Consider the following 18,082-nt stretch of genomic DNA (forward strand, 5'->3'; position numbering starts at 1 on the left):
GGCGCTGACACCCCCTCTCGGGGCGTGGGGGATGCGTGCATTTATCAGATCAAAACAAAAAATTGGCTCGGTCTTGGTATTTCTAACAAAACTGTATGCCTGGATTTCCTCTCCCACAATCTCCCACTTGCTCTGAATGTCACTTAATCCATTAAGAATCCTGCTCCTTCAAGGGACCCAACCATTGGCCAAGTCCGTATTTACCCCAGCTTCTATGCAACACTGCATGTCAGGACCCTTGACTTAATGCTATCAACCACCCTGTCATTTAGGAATGTCACCTTGGCACTTAAGGGAAGTTTCCCACGCAAGCATCAATCTGGTTGTTGATGACTCAGCTTCTGTTAACACCCTACTCCACCTTCAGCCCTGTTTCCCAAGGGAGGGACTAAGGGAGCAAACCAAAAGTATGAGGTGTGGGCCCAAACCAGACATTGAAGAAAACTTGTTTTTGGGCTACTGTGGTTTTCCCTGCCCCCTTCATTGTGGGAAGAAACACCCCTAGAATCTTTTTCTTATCTTTTTTTATTTTAATGGACTATCTCTTCTATAAGAGTCTCTTTGTTTCTGGGACTGAGAGGAGGGAGAGAGGGAGGAGTCCAGGAAACAATGTTCCCCTTTCTGAATGTAAGAAATAACCCCGTGGCATTTGCTCGTGTGTACCTGGATTTTTGCCGATTTTTGCCACTGGATGCCAAGGGAGTATAGCTGTGGAGACAAGTGAAAGCTGGTGTTGATGTTTAAAACTGAAGACTGGAAAGTTCATGGAAGTGACTTTTCCTGCTGTAGTGCGAGAGGCCAACAGTCTGCTGACCTAGGGGCTGCTTTACAACCATAAGATCAGCACTACTGGTGACCATCTCAGTGTTTGCTTCTCCACCCTTCATGGCTAATGTACCCAGCAGAACTTCCACACACAGTATGAAAACCAGAGCGAGAGATAGGGGGTCTTAAGCAGACATGTCAGAAATAAGCCCCAGTTACCTCTTGCCAAATGCAAAATAATCAGCTCTCTAGTGGAGAAGAGTCTGACTGAGCAATGGGTAGGGGTAACTGAAGGTAAGAGACTGTTCTACGTAGGTGTTGCATTTTACATAGACTAAAGATGTACCCTCCTTCCTGTGGAGGCAGGGCCAGAGAAGCTCAACATCTTAGAGACTGGTGTAAGGGAAAGACTATGGGTTTGGAGGTCAACACATCTGGGTCAGAGTTCCAGGTCTACCACTAACTATACGGGTCAGCTTGAGCAATTTCTTTAATCTCTCTGAATCTGTATTCAATCCTCACGAGCAACCCTTTGAGGTAGATATTAATATTATACCCAATGTAGATGAGGAAAGGAAGGCTTAGCGAGGTTAAGCAATCAGCCCAAAGTCTCAGAGCCAATAAGTAGCAGAGCAAGGATTCAAGTGTAGGTCTATCTGTCCGACTTTGAACAATTCTCTTCTATTACCTCAGTGATCTTGGTGCCTGCAACCCCGACTCCACTTCTGGGCACAGATTGCGGCCTAGCTCCAAACGCAGCTCTATGCACACTACCATTCAAAGCTCTAGGCAGAGTTCTAAAAATATAAGATCTCTGTGGAAGAAAGAAAAAACATGGGGGTTGGAATGTCTGCACATTAACAGTGGAATGTCACTGTCATAATACTTAAAGCATTCTTGGGGTGTGTAAAGAGAAGTGAATATGGTGATACCAGCCAACACTGTGTGCCGGGTACTAGGTAAGCACATCATGTATTTATTTGTTCTCTCATCAATGTTTACAACAGTGGGGTAGAATCAGCTGAGAAGCAGGTCCAAATTCCTCCCTCCTTGTTTTTTGACAGGAGAGGAGTCGGGAATGGAAGATGAATAGTCCAATTAGGCACTGATGCTCGAGTTCACTGTTACCTGAAGCTGTCTGCCTCTCTGGACCTCTGGAGAGGGGCATATTCTGCTTCCTGATCTTTCAGACTCAGACTTCAACATGAAGATGCTGTCGTGGGACAGGACTTTGTTCCCCATGCTGCTCTTGGCCCTGGACAGGAAGGAAAAAGTCTTGAAAGCAGCCAAGGGAACCAAATGAACCAAAGACACATGTATCAATATGTCTATAATATGGCCTACCATAGACACCTCAGAAGCATATGTGCTGACACAGAAAGTTGTCCATGAGATATAGAGTGAACAAAATAAAGAACAGTATGGTCCCATTTAATACATATACATATATTACACACATATGTAGTTTGTGTTCATAGAGAAAAGTCTGGAAGGATATCCACCATATTGTTAGTGGTGGAATGGCACTAGGAACTCTGAGGAATGGCACTAGGAACAGGAGGGATATTTTCATTTTATACTCTATGTACTTCTGCATAATTTTGATTTTTTAAAATGATCAACATGTATCTTTTTTATATAATAGCTTTACTTTTACTGAGATATAGTTTACCTACCATACAATTCACCATTGAAAGTATATAGTTCAGTAGTGGCAACACTGAGGAAGGGGAGGGAAGACCCTGAATCTTGCTATTATTAAGATGAGAGTTATAAAAGATCTTTCACACACAATTTGTCTCTAGTGTTTTTGTTTTGATGAAAAATATCACATATGTGGGCTTCCCTGGTGGCGCAGTGGTTGAGAGTCTGCCTGCCGATGCAGGGGACACGGGTTCGTGCCCCGGTCCGGGAAGATCCCACACGCCGTGGAGTGGCTGGGCCCGTGAGCCATGGCCGCTGAGCCTGCGCGTCTAGAGCCTGTGCTCCACAACGGGAGAGGCCTCAACAGTGTGAGGCCCGTGTACCGCAAAAAAAAAAATATATATATATATCACATATGTGCCCACATGCTGGATACTTTCATTCACCAGGTCTTTTCCTCTTTCACACAAGGGTTCTGCAATATATTTGTCCTATTTTCAAATTCATCTTATGCACCCACCCTACCCACCTCCAGCTTGCTAAACCCAGATGGAAACACCTTCTGATTGGGAATGGAACCAGGTTGATAAGAATTACGTTAGGACAAATCAGGGGAAAGTTAGAAGCAAATGAAAGGCTAAAGGCACAAGACACTCCTTTGGGGATGTGGAAATATATTTCACCTTTTAAAATTTTCAACCAAAGACATCACAAGAAAAGAAAACTACAAATCAATATATCTTATGAATATAGATGCAAAATTCTTCAATAAAATACTAGCCATCTGAATCCAGCAGCATATAAAAAGAATTATACACGATGACCAAGTAGGACTTGCAAGGAATGCAAGGTTACTTTAATATATGAAAACCAATTAATGTAATATACAATATCAATAGAATAAAAAGAAGAAACCACATACATGGTCACTTCAATAGATGCAGAAAAAGCATTTGTAGAATCCAACATTTTTTCATGAAAAATACACTCAACCTTGACGGAGAACATCTGTGAGAAACACACAGCTAATATCATAATGATGAAAGACTGGATGCTTTCTCCCTCGGATCAAGAACAAGACAAGGATGTCTGCTCTCACCACTTCTACTCTGCATTGTACTGGGTTCTAGCCAGGGAAATCAGGTAAGAAAATGAAATAAAGGGCATCCATACTGGACAGGGAGAAGTGAAATTATCTCTAATCACAGATGACATAATCTTGTGTATAAAACTCCTAAGGAACCCATTAAAAACTACTAGAGCTAATCAATGAGTTCAGCAAGGTTGCAGGATACAAGACCAATATATAAAAATTGATTGTATTTCTATATACTTGCAATGAACAATCCAAAAGTGAAATTTAGAAAACACTTCCACTTACAATACCACCAAAAAGAATAAAATATGGATGGACCTAGAGATTATTATGCTAAGTGAAATAAATCAGACAGAGAAAGACAAATACCGTATGATCTCACTTATATGTGGAATCTAAAAAACAAAACAAAAATCAAGACAAAACAGAAACAGACTTATAGAAACAGAGAGCAAACTAGTGGTTGCCAGAGAGGAGGGGAGGTGGGGGGCTGGGCTCAATAGGTGAAGGGGATTAAGAGATACAAACTCCCAGGTATAAAATAAATGTCACGGGGATGTACTATACAACATAAGGACTATAGTCAATAATACTGTAATAATTTTGTGCGGTGACAGATGGCTACTAAACTTCTCATGGTGATCCTTTCATAATGTATTTGATCGACTCAGTATGTTGCACAGCTGAAACTAACAATATTGTGTGTCAACTCTACTTCAATTTAAAATTTTTTATAAAAAAGAATAAAATAGGAATAAATTTAATGAAAGCTGTGTAAAACTTATACTCTGAAAACTATAAAACACTGATGAAAGAAATTAAAGAAGATCTAAATAAATGGAAAGACAGCCTACGTTCACAAATTGGAAGACAATCTTGTCAAGAGGGCAATACTCCACCAATTGATCTACAGGTTTAATGCAATCTCTTTAGAAATCTCAGCTGCCTTAAGTTTTTTTTTGCAGTAATGGACAAGCTGATCTTAAAATTCAAAGCGAAGTGCTAGGGACCACAAATAGCCAAAACAATCTTGAAAACGATGCATAAAGTTGGAGGACTCACACTTGCCAATTTTAAACTTACTACAAAGCTACAGTAATCAAGACAGGGTAGTACGGCATGATAGACATACAGATCAATGAAATAGAAGGGAGATTCCATAAATGAACCCATTAATCTATGGTTAACTGATTTGCAAGAAGGGTGCCAAGACCATTCAATTGGGAAAGAATGTTTTTTTTAATAAATAGTGCTGGGACAACTGGATAGCCGCATGCAAGAGAATGAAGTTAGACCCTTATTTCATACCATATATAAAAATTAACTCCAAATGGGTCAAAGACCGAAATATAAGAGCCAGAACTCTTAGAAGAAATCATAGGGGTGTATCTTCATAACCTGGATTTGGCAATGGAGTCTTAGACATGACACCAAAAACTTAAGCAGCAAAAGGAAAAAAACCAGATAAATAGATTTCATCAAAATTACAACCTTTTGTACTTCAAAAGACAACCCACATAATGGGAGAAAAACTGTATACCTGATAAGGGACTTGTATCTAGAATATACAAGAAACTCTTACAATTCAATAATAAAAATAAAAAAGAATGAAATTTTGCCATTTGCAGCAACATGAATGGACTTGGAGGACATTATGCTAAGTGAAACAAGTCAGACAGAGAAAGACAAGTACTGTATGATAGCACTTATATGTGGAATCTAGAAACTACAACAAACTAGTGAATAAAACAAAAAAAGAAGGAGACTCACAGATATAGAGAACAAGCTAGTGGTTACCAGTGGGAAGAGGGAAGGTGGAAGGGCAATATAGAGGTAAGGGGGGAAAAGGATTACTATGGGATTATATGAAATCATGTGTGTGAAACTTTTGAAAATTGTAAAGCACAATAGAATTTAAAGAATCTTTCATTCAAAAAATAAAAAAATAAAAATACAGATAACCTAATTAAAAATGGACAAAAGATCTCAATAAACATTCCTCCGAAGAAGGCATACAAATAGCTAACAAACCCATGAAAAGATGCTCAACATCATTAGTCAGCAGGGAAATACAAATTCAAACTATAATGAAATGCCACGTCATACCCACTAGAATGGCTAGAAACAAAACTAAGATAACAAGTATTGGCAAGGTTGTAGAGAAATTGGAAACCCCATACACTGCTGGTGGGAATGTAAAAGAATTCAGACACTTTGGAAAACAGTCTGGTGGTTCCTTGAAAAATTAAACATTAACTTACCATGTGACCCAGCAACCTCACTCCTAGGTATAGACCCAAGAGAAATAAAAATATATCTATCCAAAAACTTAGACACATATCTAACTCAGCATGCTTCATAATAGCCCAAAGGTGGAAATAACCCAATATATGTCAATTGATGAGTGCATAAAGTGTAATATATCCAGGCAGTGGAATACAATTCAATTTTTAAAGGAATAAAGTACTGATACATGTTACAACATGGATGACTCTTGAAGACACGCTAAGGGAATCAAGCCAGTCACAAAAGACCATATATTGTATGATTCCATATATATGAAATATCCAGAATAAGCAAATTTACAGAGGCAGAAAGTAGGTAAGTGGCCACCTATGACTGGACTGGGGTTGACTGCTAATGGGTACAGGGGTTCTTTTAGGGAGGGATGAAAATGTTGTTAAAGTAATTTTTAATACTTCAAATACTTTTTTTCCATTTATTACCTTTCTTACCAAATTATACATGTAGGTTGGCATTTTTAAAAAGAATCTGTAAATGGTAACTAGAGTGGCAGCTCAGGCAGTGTAGGGCTAGCACCCACCTTGTCGTTGTTAGCCTGCCTGGCTGAGGGATGAGCACATGGGCTATTTGATTGTGACACACTCCGAGGACAATGTGGTGTTCTGGGGATTAAAATGGCACCCACGCTAAGGTGGCTTGTGGGCCAGCAGGGAGGAGAGGAGGCAGATGTCTGCCACTTTGTAGTAAAGTCCTACCCACATTTTCCCTAAAACTCTCCTACCCAGGTGGCCCTGGTGGTGAAGGCAAGGTTCTCTGCTTTATGAAAATAGCAGAAAATTAACGTGACTCCAGAGGAACACAATGGAGTTGTTTCTGATGCAGCACTGGGGGAGCATCTCTACACGTTCGCTCATTACGCACACATACACACTTCCATTCACTGCTTCTCTATGACCTGCTGGCTCAAATCAGGCTTGAGACCAGTGTAGGATCTGTGACTACTCCACCTCCCCTGCTTTGTGCAGAAAAACTGCAAGGAAATCTTAGGCCACAAGTGGGCTTAGAAACTCTGTCATTTCCATGCCGTGCGTCAGCCAGAGTATAACCGTTGCACTGGCTCTCTAGTGTCAAGCCCTCCCTGATCAAAGGATTACATTAGCACCAGCTGTGGTCAGGTCTCTCGGAAACCAAACCTCCTGTCCACTCCCTGGAGGCAAAGAAAACACATCCCAAATCTAAATAAAATCTTGGCCTTAATTAAAGGCAATAAAGTGTAGTACACCAGCACCCACGAAAGAATCAAACAGAGGAATGGGATTTGTCCGTTCTATCAGATACAGCTTAAAACACTCTTGGAAATAGATACTGGACCTATTGTACAGCACAGGAGAGGGCTGGCCATAAGTTTTGTTATGATTGATCACTTCAATGGATTGCTTCAATGGATCGCTTCAAGCTGATCTCCCTAACTCCCGAGTGATATTCTCCAGGGTTTCTCCCCTAGCAATTAAGCAAGAGGTTCGGGTCAGGGGTGAACTTCAGGCCTCCTAAGGTATATTCTTAATTAATTTACGCTCCTTGCAAAAAAAAAAAAAAAAAAAAAGACCAATCTCAGGTCCTTAGAAAAACACCCTTCCTCATGTATGCACTAGTTCATGCACTTATACCCACTCCCTCTCGCTCTCCTTTCCTCCCTTCCCCGCCCCAGAGGTGCACATGCACACACCTTCTTAGTCTGGAGAATATATCAGACTAAGTGGACCATTTTGGAGGGAGAGGCACAAGTAAAAAGGGGCAAGGTAGAACTTCAGTAGAGACAGCCCTTGCCAATTTGTAGAGACAAATCAGAATAAACCCAAACTTCCCTCTCCCACCTCACCCTCTGGGCTTTTCTTAGGGCTAGTCTCAGTTTTCCTTAGACCTCTAATGCAATGGTCTATAATGGTATGATTTGTGAGGTATGAGGCAAGTCCCTTTGCAAAACCATCTCCCTTCCTAGTAAAGCTATCTGAAATACCTCACATTCAATGCACTCATTAAGGTCCTTTTTAAGGAGACCTACGTGCTGTGAGTGGGCAGTATAACATGTTTGCTAACTATCCCATTACCTCCAAGTAAAGCCTTGAGGGAATGGGTAGCAGTACACGTGAGCTCTGTAGGGAGTCCAGATAAGCCTGGAATTTAAGGCCAGGGGAACAGACCCAAGTGGAACTCCACAGACAGGAATCCAATTGATCCAGGAAGAGCTGCAGGTACTGGGTGTCCAGATTTTCCACAATAAGATGTGGAAGTTGAGGCTTCAAAGATGAAAATTTGAATAGGAGTGGCAATGTTGGCTGAGAAACAGTCTTCCCCATACCTTCTGTGACCAGTTACAGCATTTACCCCAGTCTCCTGGGATGGAGGGAGAAATGAATTTGGGTTCTTTGCTTGCTTGCTTTTTTGTTTTTACATTAACACAGTGATTTCATCCTTATGCCCCAACCCAACTAGATGGCTTCACTATCTAAGACTTTAATCACACATTAGGAGATCTGGAGTCTGAGGACTGGGCAAGCAAACCAGCTCAAGCTTCCTAAACGACGGAGGCCATCCTTACCTTATGAAACAGAGTCCTCTGGCTCCTAACTAATGGTAGGCCCCTACATCTCATTGTAGCTGTGACTGCGCAGGTTGCCCTGATCTACCCGCACCCTCTCACACAGCACTCTTGGGGGAGGGGGTATGCATTTGTCATACTCCGTGCAACCCACTGAGCTGTGCAGCCCAGACGGCAAACATGTATATATGTGTATATATATATATATATATATACACACACACACACACGCATACAGGGAAAGACCTCCAGGCCCAGCTCCCACAGGCAGGGAGGCCAAGAGTCCCTGGGACCAAAGGCCCATTGGAGACTTGGCTGCCAAAGGGGGACCTGGATCTAGCTACCTGCCCCTTGCCCCGCCCCCACTCCCCACCCCACCTGAGCTTACCTAGGCTTGATTTGTCGACCTTCGCAAACTGGCTTCACGGAAGAGATGTTAGTACTATCACTGGACAAGTTTGGTTTGAGGTTCCTCTTTCCCTGGGCATCTTCAGGCTCTTTTTTCTTCTTCTTCCCAAAAAATCTCTTGAAGCCTTTAAATTTGGATTTCTCCTTTCCTGGAAGTTAGAATTGAAAGTGAGGCAGAGTGTGATGGTGGAAGGGAAGACAGGAGAGGAAACGGCCTTCGTTGCAGGAATGAGGAGTATGATCCCAGAGGCCCTCCAGGTCTCGGCCCTCATCCCCAGTGCCCACAGCACCATTCATCCGGTTTGTTCTCTTCTTAGTAACTCACTAACAAAGTAGCTGAGTTTCTGGTGAAAGCAGAAGCTCAGATCCCAGCTTGTGGCCTCTGGGCAGCCTCTATTCTGGCTCAACTCACCATGCGTTCACTTGCCACTCAATTTCAACTATGAACACACACCTCTTTCCTGGCCCTAAGAAGTTCATTCATAGGCAGCAATTCTTGAGCCAACATAAGCACTTGGTACCCCGGTCGCTGGAGTCATGGTGATCCAGTTGGGGAGCAAAGCTTCCACATGTGACAAACTCTTCAGGACCCTTGGAAATCCCTGTGGGAGTTGGTACTGCCCAACCTGTGTGCTGAAAGGATGCAGACCCAAGGAGTGAGTGCAGTGGGGTTGGTGCAGTCAGGGAAGACGTCCTCAAGGAAGGGATTTATGAGCAAGGGAGAGGGCTGGGAACGGGGAAGAAAGGGCTGCTGGGCAAAGAAGCTCCCTGTGCAAAGGACATGACAAAATCACCTACGAAAGAGTTTTGCAAGGGAGGATGTGTGTGAGTGTATGTGTGTGTGTGTGTGTGTGTGTGTGTGTGTGTGTGTTATGTGCACTGTGTATGTTCTTCAATTATTACTGATTGGTTCAGATTATCTACAGTGCTGATGCCCTCTGCAGCAGTAAGGAATGTGAGCTTTAAATGCTCCTCAGGCTTTGTTTGGGCTTTCTTGAGCTTCCTAGTAAACACATATATCTTTATCAGGGCTCAGTAGAAGAGGGGAAAAGGCAGGGGAGTTTGCACTGCATTCTTCAGAGGCAAGGAACCAACTCTTACTGCTTCGCATGCAATAATTTACCAACTCAGGTGTCTCATTCCAATTTCCAACAGCCTGGCCTCTGGAAGGGCTCTTGTCAGCACAGCAATGCTGCAGCAGCAGTGAAGGGTCCAGCCAAGGGAATTGCCGACAAGGCTGCCATTAGAAAGACTGAGTGGTGTGACGGAACGCACCACCGAAGAGTCAGAAAACTCTGGAATCCCGGGCTTGGCTCTGCTATCGATTAGCTCTGTGACCTCAGGTAAGTCACTCAACCTCTCTGGGGCTCAGCTGGAAAATGAGGGTATCACGCTAATCAGCATCTCCCAGAGTACGTTCAGAAGGATACTCATAGGTCTGTTGCATGAAAAGGGGGTTTGCAGTCTCGTCAATCTGGGAAATGCTGATTAAACAGAGTTTAAGGGTGTGATTTGCAACAAGACTCTTCTGAAACTTCAGCATGCCTATGTGTATGGTGTAGCGCCGAGAAACGGGGTAACGGTGTTGTCTCTCCAACGCGTGTATGCAGAATGTCTGGCAAAACACACTTTGGGAAATGCTGAAGTAGCGCTCCTTCTAGCGCTGAACGCTATGGCCAGCTTGTGTACTGATTAATCCTAGGCCTGCCTATTCGAAAGGTTTCTAAACTTCAAGGCCTGACTTAAGTCCAGTTTCCCACCATCATTACAATTCATGCTCCTCTCTGTACACCTAAAACTTGACTGTCGGCACCACAAGTTTTGCATCTGAATGTTCTCTAGTCTGCGCATTCATTCATTCATTCACCTATTCAATGAACGTTTATTAAGGTCAAGCACTTACTATGTTTTGGGTATCAGTGAGAGAGAAATAAGATACGGTTCTACGTCTTAGCTACTGTCTCCCACATCTAGGCTGTAGGCGGGGCCTCTTTAGCATCCTCTTTAGCAACTAGCACAGTGCAAAGTACGCTGTGACACTCGAGAGACAACTGAGTCCATTGAGGGGTGCAGAGTACGAACACAGCTTGTCACTTCCCTTAAATTGAGAACACTGGGCAGCGCCATCCTTAAGCATCCTATAATTTATACACTGGCCCTTATTGGGGTTGATATAAATGATAAATAATGTGGTAAAGATCTTGGCATAAGATCTGGCATGTAGTAAATGCTAATAAATGTGAGATAAAATTAGGGAATCAATAATTGTCTATTAAGACCAGATTCAATTCTATCTGTAGAATTGATCTATCAATTCTATCCATCTACTCTATCTATCTAGCGATAAGGGGAAGAACCCCATATCTATAACTCAATAGTGAATTCTAAAATATACATGATTAGAAGCAGAAGCCAGCACGGCTTGGGGCAATACAAGAAGGTGGTAGGCCTGTGTGCTTGGTAATCGTTGCTTAAGTAACTTCAGTTTTGAATGATTTGAGGAATTTCTCATCTACTAGGATGTACCTATACAGATAGGGTCATGGTTAGGATAAACTTGGCAATTCTACCTTGAGATAGACAGAATAAAGAGCAGAGGTACAATAGGAAACATGTTTTCCCAAGCTTCCTTCTTCAATTTTTTAAGGACAAAATTAAAGTAATTTCTATGATAATAAATTATTTAAAATGCTATTTGACCTCATAGAACCACTGTGAGGATTCAACGTGAAAGTGCTGAGAAGTATACAGGATGGAGTAGGCTTGGCTCTAAAGTAATCTATATTTTGCTCTCCGGCCTTCTTTCTTAATCTTCCCACCCCCAAAGGATTTCTACAATCCATGAAATAGTGCGATTTTTATGTAAAATCCTGATTACTATACTAATCACTAGAATCAGTTTTTTGCTGAGATGTATTTACCAACTGGATCTCTGGGGAAAATGCCCTTATTTGTAATGTCTGCCTACTCTTGTGGTGTAAATCCTCCCATCATGGTCAATTTCAAGCTACTAACATGACATTTAGGGAGAGATGTGCACAGCCTCCCAAGCCAGCGTAAGGTAGCTCCAACACACCACTAAATAACTCCTGCCCAGTGAGGATGAACTGGGCAGCGTCCCCTCACAAGCGGGAAGGAGCCTTTGCAGGCACTGCCATTTTTCAAACAGAAGGAATGACATTTATCGATTCTTGACAGATGGATCTCCTTCTGAAACGAGAACAACTTTCTGCTCAGAGTGTTTGGAAACATAATGATTATTGCCCTCCTTGCTTTGAAATCCCAGAATGGAAGGGAGGAGGGCAAAGCTAGACGATTTGGAGTTGCAAACCTGCTTTTCACAAACCAGCAAAGACAGAGGGACAGAATCAGTAGGTGACACAATCTACAAACACTTAAGAACTGAATAAAAACACTTCTAATAAACTTTTCAGGTTGTAAAACTGAATGTACCAAACATAGTCATTGTATGAGCAAACCAAATTATGCATTAACACATTTTTATGTTCCTAAATTAACCAAATGACTAGTGACTATAGAACTGTAAAAGGTGTTAAAAATTAAGTATGCGTATATTCCAATGTTTCCCCAGTCTTCCGTTTTTTGCTCGGCAGAAACAACTTATTTTCCCACGAGGATTTAAAATACCTTAAGCAATGCATGTTTCTTTCAACCTTGGCCACTAGGAGGCAAAGAATGTTTCCTTTCCTCCCTCGGGGGTAGCTCTGGCTATAGTGGTGGTATAGCTTCGTTGGTAGGGAGTTGGGGAGACACCAAGAGGTGGGGTGGGCTGCCCATTGATCTGGGGCAGTGACTTGAAAATTGGACATAGCCTGACTAAGCAACCCATTGCCAGACATCCAGCTCAGCTGCAAGAGTCCAAGTCTTCAGCCTGCTCTGGCTTAGGAGAGCTCTCCATCCCCGACAGCATCAGACCCCGTGTATGGAGACCCTGGGAGTGAGATACAAAGCTGGGAACTGTCCACGTGCTATGTTACTTTCGAAACCCGAATGGAATCCGAGACACTTGCCATATATTCACTGGTGTAAATTGGCCTTTCAAACTTTCTTTTGCAAAGGGGTGCCTTTAAATTGCCAGCAGCTGGGGCTTCCCTGGTGGCGCAGTGGTTGAGAGTCCGCCTGCCAATGCAGGGGACACGGGTTCAATCCCTGGTCCGGGAAGATCCCACGTGCAACTAAGCCCGTGCGCCACAACTACTGAGCCTGCGCTTTAGAGCCCACGAGCCACAACTACTGAAGCCCGTGTGCCTAGAGCCCGTGCTCCGCAACAAGAGAAGCCACCGCCATGAGAAGCCTGCGCACTACAACGAAGAGTAGCCCCCGCTCGCCGCAACTAGAGAAAGACCGCGTGCAGCAACGAAGACCTAACACAGCCAAAAATAGATAGATAAATAAATAAATAAATTTATTTTTAAAAATATATTGCCAGCAGCTGAGCCCTGTGTGGGCTGGTTTCCAAAGTTGCTGAAAGTGTAAAGGGTAGATAGACCTAGACAGCAGGTTTGGGTCAAAACCCACATTTGTATCCAGCAATGTCTATGGAGATCACCTATACACTGGGTAACTTATGCCACCACAAGGCACAGCAGTGGTGGTCAGTGAGCTGACTGCTGTTTGGACTTCTGTAACGAAGCCATTGACTTCTCTGTCCAAGCCCAAGGACTACATATCCCCAAACAGGCAGTAGCTTTCAACACCCTCATCCACCGAGGGCCTGCAGTGCATCCATCACATGCCAGAAAACAGCCCATGGAAGCAGTCCTCTCCCGTTCCCCCAGACAAGAACACACTTAAATCCAATGAAGAGATCATTGCTTTGGGTTGTGTATTTGCTTATTTACCACGCACACAGGCAGCCCTTCTGGGTTGCACTTGAGCTTTCAAAATGCATCGCGCATAACGGTGACCGTGTTCTCTTGTGTTGCTGCTTGGAAAGAAGACGCTTCTAACCGGCCTTTCTTCCCTTCAACCTCCAACAGCACCTTATTCTCTGGCTGGCAATGACTAATACTAAACATGTACCCAAATGCTGGATCTCTGTGAGAAAAACATCTTGGGAACAGAGAAAGGGCATTTCCTTACCTCCACCCTTTATCAGGATGCAGCGCAATGACACCTTTTTCTCTAGGCACCTGTCTAGCTCATATCCAGAAAGATAGATCAGTTCATTTGGCAGTTGGGGTTGCCTTGGTGAGGAGGCCTATCATTCATTCATTTATTCATTCATTCACTACAAACTTTTGAGTGTCTAATCAGTCTCTCTGAGACCCAATACTGAACAATGGTGACACAGATGAAGAGCCTCCAGGAAGCCACAAGAAGGTTCCCCTCTCTCTGTCCTTCCAGACCAAGTCTTCTGCACCACACTAAGAAAACTCAGCAAACATTGAAGAAAAACCCAGTGAACTGTTAAATTCAGTTCTGCCTTTAAATGCAATGGCTCATCTTATGCCTTATGGTTCCTCCCCTTCCCCCCACCTTTTTCCAGTGTCAATAAAGCGTATCATTGTTTAGTGACCTTTGCCTCTCTATTACCCCACCCATGGTCTCCTATCATTCACAGGTGGCACCATAATTTATGCAATGGATAGGTTTTGCAAAAGAAAGTTTTGTAAATTGATTCCCATTTAGCAGAAGCCTATGGTGGCTTCTTTGTTACTATCCCCCCTTGACTCCTCAAATTACAAATTTATCTGTTGGTTAAGTCTGGATTCCTATCTACAGCAAAACCTCAGTTGAATCTCTCAGATCCTGGCCTGCTCTGATTTTTTTTTTTCTGATTAAGCAGAAATTCTTCTCATGCCTTAGTAAATGGAACCTGCTAACCATCCCCAAAGAAGATTGCAGGGCCTAGACAAAACTCTTTTGACTATCAGAGTTTGAGATGAAAGAGAACAGATTAGAAGATGGAAAACTAAATATGGACTGAGTCTAGTGTCATTAGAAATTTGATATGAACTTGTTTTCTGTGACTTGATTCTTTTTCTAGGGGTTAAACACATTAAACAAATCTAGTTCTAGTTACCAAGATTTTATTGGGTTACTTACCCTCATCACTGGACTCCAGAACTTCCATACTGCCAGAAATTTCACTTAGTGATTCAGCTATAGTTCAATCACTAAAATAAAATATAGAGGAAAAAACAAAAAATCATTTACTATCTAGGATATAATACAATCATTTTACCCTACTCCTTATCCTCCAGTTAGATTCTTACACTATGCAAGAAAAGATATACAAAGGAAATTGCCATTAGAGAGAATTATTCTTCCTTAAAAAAGATAATGGGGCTTCCCTGGTGACGCAGTGGTTGGGAGTCCGCCTGCCGATGCAGGGGACGCAGGTTCGTGCCCCGGTCCAGGAAGATCCCACATGCCGCAGAGCGGCTGGGCCCGTAAGCCATTGCCGCTGAGCCTGCGCGTCCGGAGCCTGTGCTCCGCAACGGGAGAGGCCACAACAGTGAGAGGCCCACGTACCGCCAAAAAAAAAAAAAAAAAGACAATGATTCCGCATATATGAAATGTCCAGGATAGGCAGACACATAGACACAGAAAGTGTCTTGTGTGCTAGAGGGACGAGGGTGTTTTTTTTGAGTGATAGAGTACAGGGTTTCTTTTTGAGGTGATGACAATGTTCTAAAATTAATTGTGGTAATGGTTGCACAAATCTTTGAATATATTAAAAAGCATTGACTTGTACACTTTAAATGGGTGAATTGTATAATATGTGAATTATAGCTCAATAAAGCTGTTACCAAAATATAAAAGGCAAATGTACAAAACCTGATCTATTGCTTTGTGTTGGGGCCCATTACATTTGGAGGTCTGTTACTATTCATGGGTGTGCCCAGGCAGACAAAATTGTATAGATAAGCCATAAAGAAAAAAACTGAGATAGTTGACTACATAAAAACTTTTAACTTTTGGCCAAAAAGAGTAAAGAGTTTACAAAAGAATAACAAACTAGGAAGCAATACTTACAACAAATATAGATAAAGGTGCCAATTTTCTAAATTTGTCAAGAGTGCATATAAACCAATAAATGACAAACAACTGGATATAAAATGGGGCAAAGGATACAACAGGAAGTTTATAGAAAAAGAAATACATAAAGAAAAGTTCAGTCCTACTCATAATTAAAGAAATGTAAATCAAAGTATCAAGTTAACATTTTTACCTATCAGATTGTCCAAAAGTTTTAATTCTGATGATATTCCATGCTGACAAGGATGAGAAAAGTGGACACGCTCATACATTATGAAGTGTAAATTGCTCTCTGAAGAACAATTTCACAGTATCAAAAGTTAAAAATACACATACCTTTTGATCCAGTAGCATCACCACTAGAACCTCACCCTGTAGCTATACTCACACTTGTACACAAAAATGTATATGCAAGAATGTTTATCACAGCATTGTTTTAAGCAGTCCAAAGTGGGAAACAACCAAAGTGACCATCGAAAGGGTAATCCTCCCATGACTCTGATTCTATATCACGGGAGAATTATCTGTCCCTGGGCTCCTTTCCACTAGTGCAGATAATCAATTGAGAGCCTACTGTACATTTTCAGTCTAGCCTTCTAGCCAGGGAAGCATGTCAGTTGATAATCAAACCTTTATAAATCAATGCTGACATTTTTGATGGGAGTTTGTGGGTGGAGGGGAGGGGGGACCTGATCAGCAGACCCAGAGAAAAGAGCAAGAATGCCGCGGAGAGGCAAGCAGAGACTGCCCTCCTCACAGCTCGCCTTGGGGTCTCGATGTGTCTGACTCAAGTACCATCAGGTTGGATTAAGTAGATTCTGGAGCCCCCTCCCTACACTGGATCTGTCCTGCTCCCAGAAACAGTCAAGCTGCCATTGCTGTTTCATGGATGGGCTCCAGGCCCATCGTGTGCTGCCCTCTAGCCGTTAAGCCCCTGATACTTCTCTGGAGCTAGAGAGGGGTGACCACAGGCTCTGAGGTTAAGGTGGATTTGAGAGGTCACCCACTGAGAGTGACTGAGGCCTTTGGAAAGCAAAAGCTTCCAAACCACAGGGAGAGCTGACAGGGTCCTGGTGTCAAGATGGCTTGAGACCCTCTCACTGAGAAGTCCTGTGGTTCCCCACAGTGTACGTTCATTCTCGCTGCAATGAGGAATAAACCTAGCTTGTTCAACACCAGGTGTGTTGCAGCTGGGCTTTGGCTGAAAGGTATCGACACTTTATTCAAGTCACTCAAACTCTATGAGCCAATATCATAATTCTACCTGAAGATGACAACCCCAGGCCCACACAATGCTCACTAATTACCACACACACATACACACACACATACACAAGTTCCATCTGGAGATCTGGACAGAGCAGAGGGGTAGGGAAATTCAGAAGGCCCTCAGAAATTCAGCGGGAGAACAGGAGAATTCCTTGGGCCAGGAGCAATTCACATCACTGGCGAGTCCCTGGGCCATCTTAATAAACATGGCAGCACCCCAGCCCCTGCCACTAAGAAACGCTTCTTAGACACTGGGGAAATAAACTACCTCTGAGCTTTAGAGAAGCCCATGGAAAAGAAGCCCATTTTCCAAAATGCCAGGCCACAGCAGGCTAACGTTGCCCCTGACCCACCACTGTCAGGGGCAGAAGAAGAAAGGGGAATGATAACCAAAGAGAAAAATATGAAAGACAAAGGGAGAACAAAGAAAGAGGGCATCATGGCGGCATCTGCGTCCCTGGAGCACTAATAGAATCACTGGATCTAACTAACTTTTGAGTTTAAACTGTCTCAAATTCTTTCTGGCATACTTACCTTGTATCCCCGACTGCAGGCCCTGAGGACAGTAGAACCATCAGCGAGCTACCTCCTCTTCCAAACAAACCAACAACCACAACAAAACATATAAACCTCCCCTTGATTCGAAATCCTCTTCCTGTTACCACCCATTTCTCTGCCTCCCTTTAAAGCCAAACTCTGAAAGGTTATCTATACTTACTACCTTTATGTCTTCACTTCTTATTCTTTTGCACTCTCTCCAACAGGCCTTCCAAATCCAACTGCTTCCAAACCGCTCCACTAAAACTGCTCTCGTTCAATCCACCCATCTGTTATTTGACCTCCCAGCAGCATGTGACACTCCCTCTTTTTTGAATAATGTTATCACTTGCCTTTCTGAACATCACACTCCCTTCATTTTCCTCCTACCTCACTGGCTGTTTCTTCTCAACCTCCCTTTCTGTATCTTTCTTCTTTCCCTGTTTCTGAAATGTTGTAGCACCCGAGGGCTCTACCCTTGGCCCTTTTCTTTATCTACAGTCATTTCCTAGACC

The 18,082-nt window shown here is 42.9% G+C and overlaps 1 protein-coding gene across 1 annotated transcript in view; it reads right to left on the reverse strand.

Annotated features, from left to right (window-relative positions):
* Window positions 1-18,082, reverse strand: part of KIAA1210 — a gene marked incomplete at both ends in the record, with an annotated part of 73,789 nt that overhangs the window by 18,809 nt on the left and 36,898 nt on the right. Inside the window, 4 exon segments of the mRNA XM_082646887.1 lie at window positions 1,894-2,020; window positions 8,737-8,905; window positions 14,826-14,889; window positions 14,893-14,896. Coding sequence (XP_082503013.1) covers window positions 1,894-2,020; window positions 8,737-8,905; window positions 14,826-14,889; window positions 14,893-14,896 — 364 coding nt within the window.

The sequence above is a fragment of the Grampus griseus genome (assembly GCF_964374135.1).
Source record: "Grampus griseus genome assembly, chromosome: X".
Classification (NCBI taxonomy): Eukaryota; Metazoa; Chordata; class Mammalia; order Artiodactyla; family Delphinidae; genus Grampus; species Grampus griseus.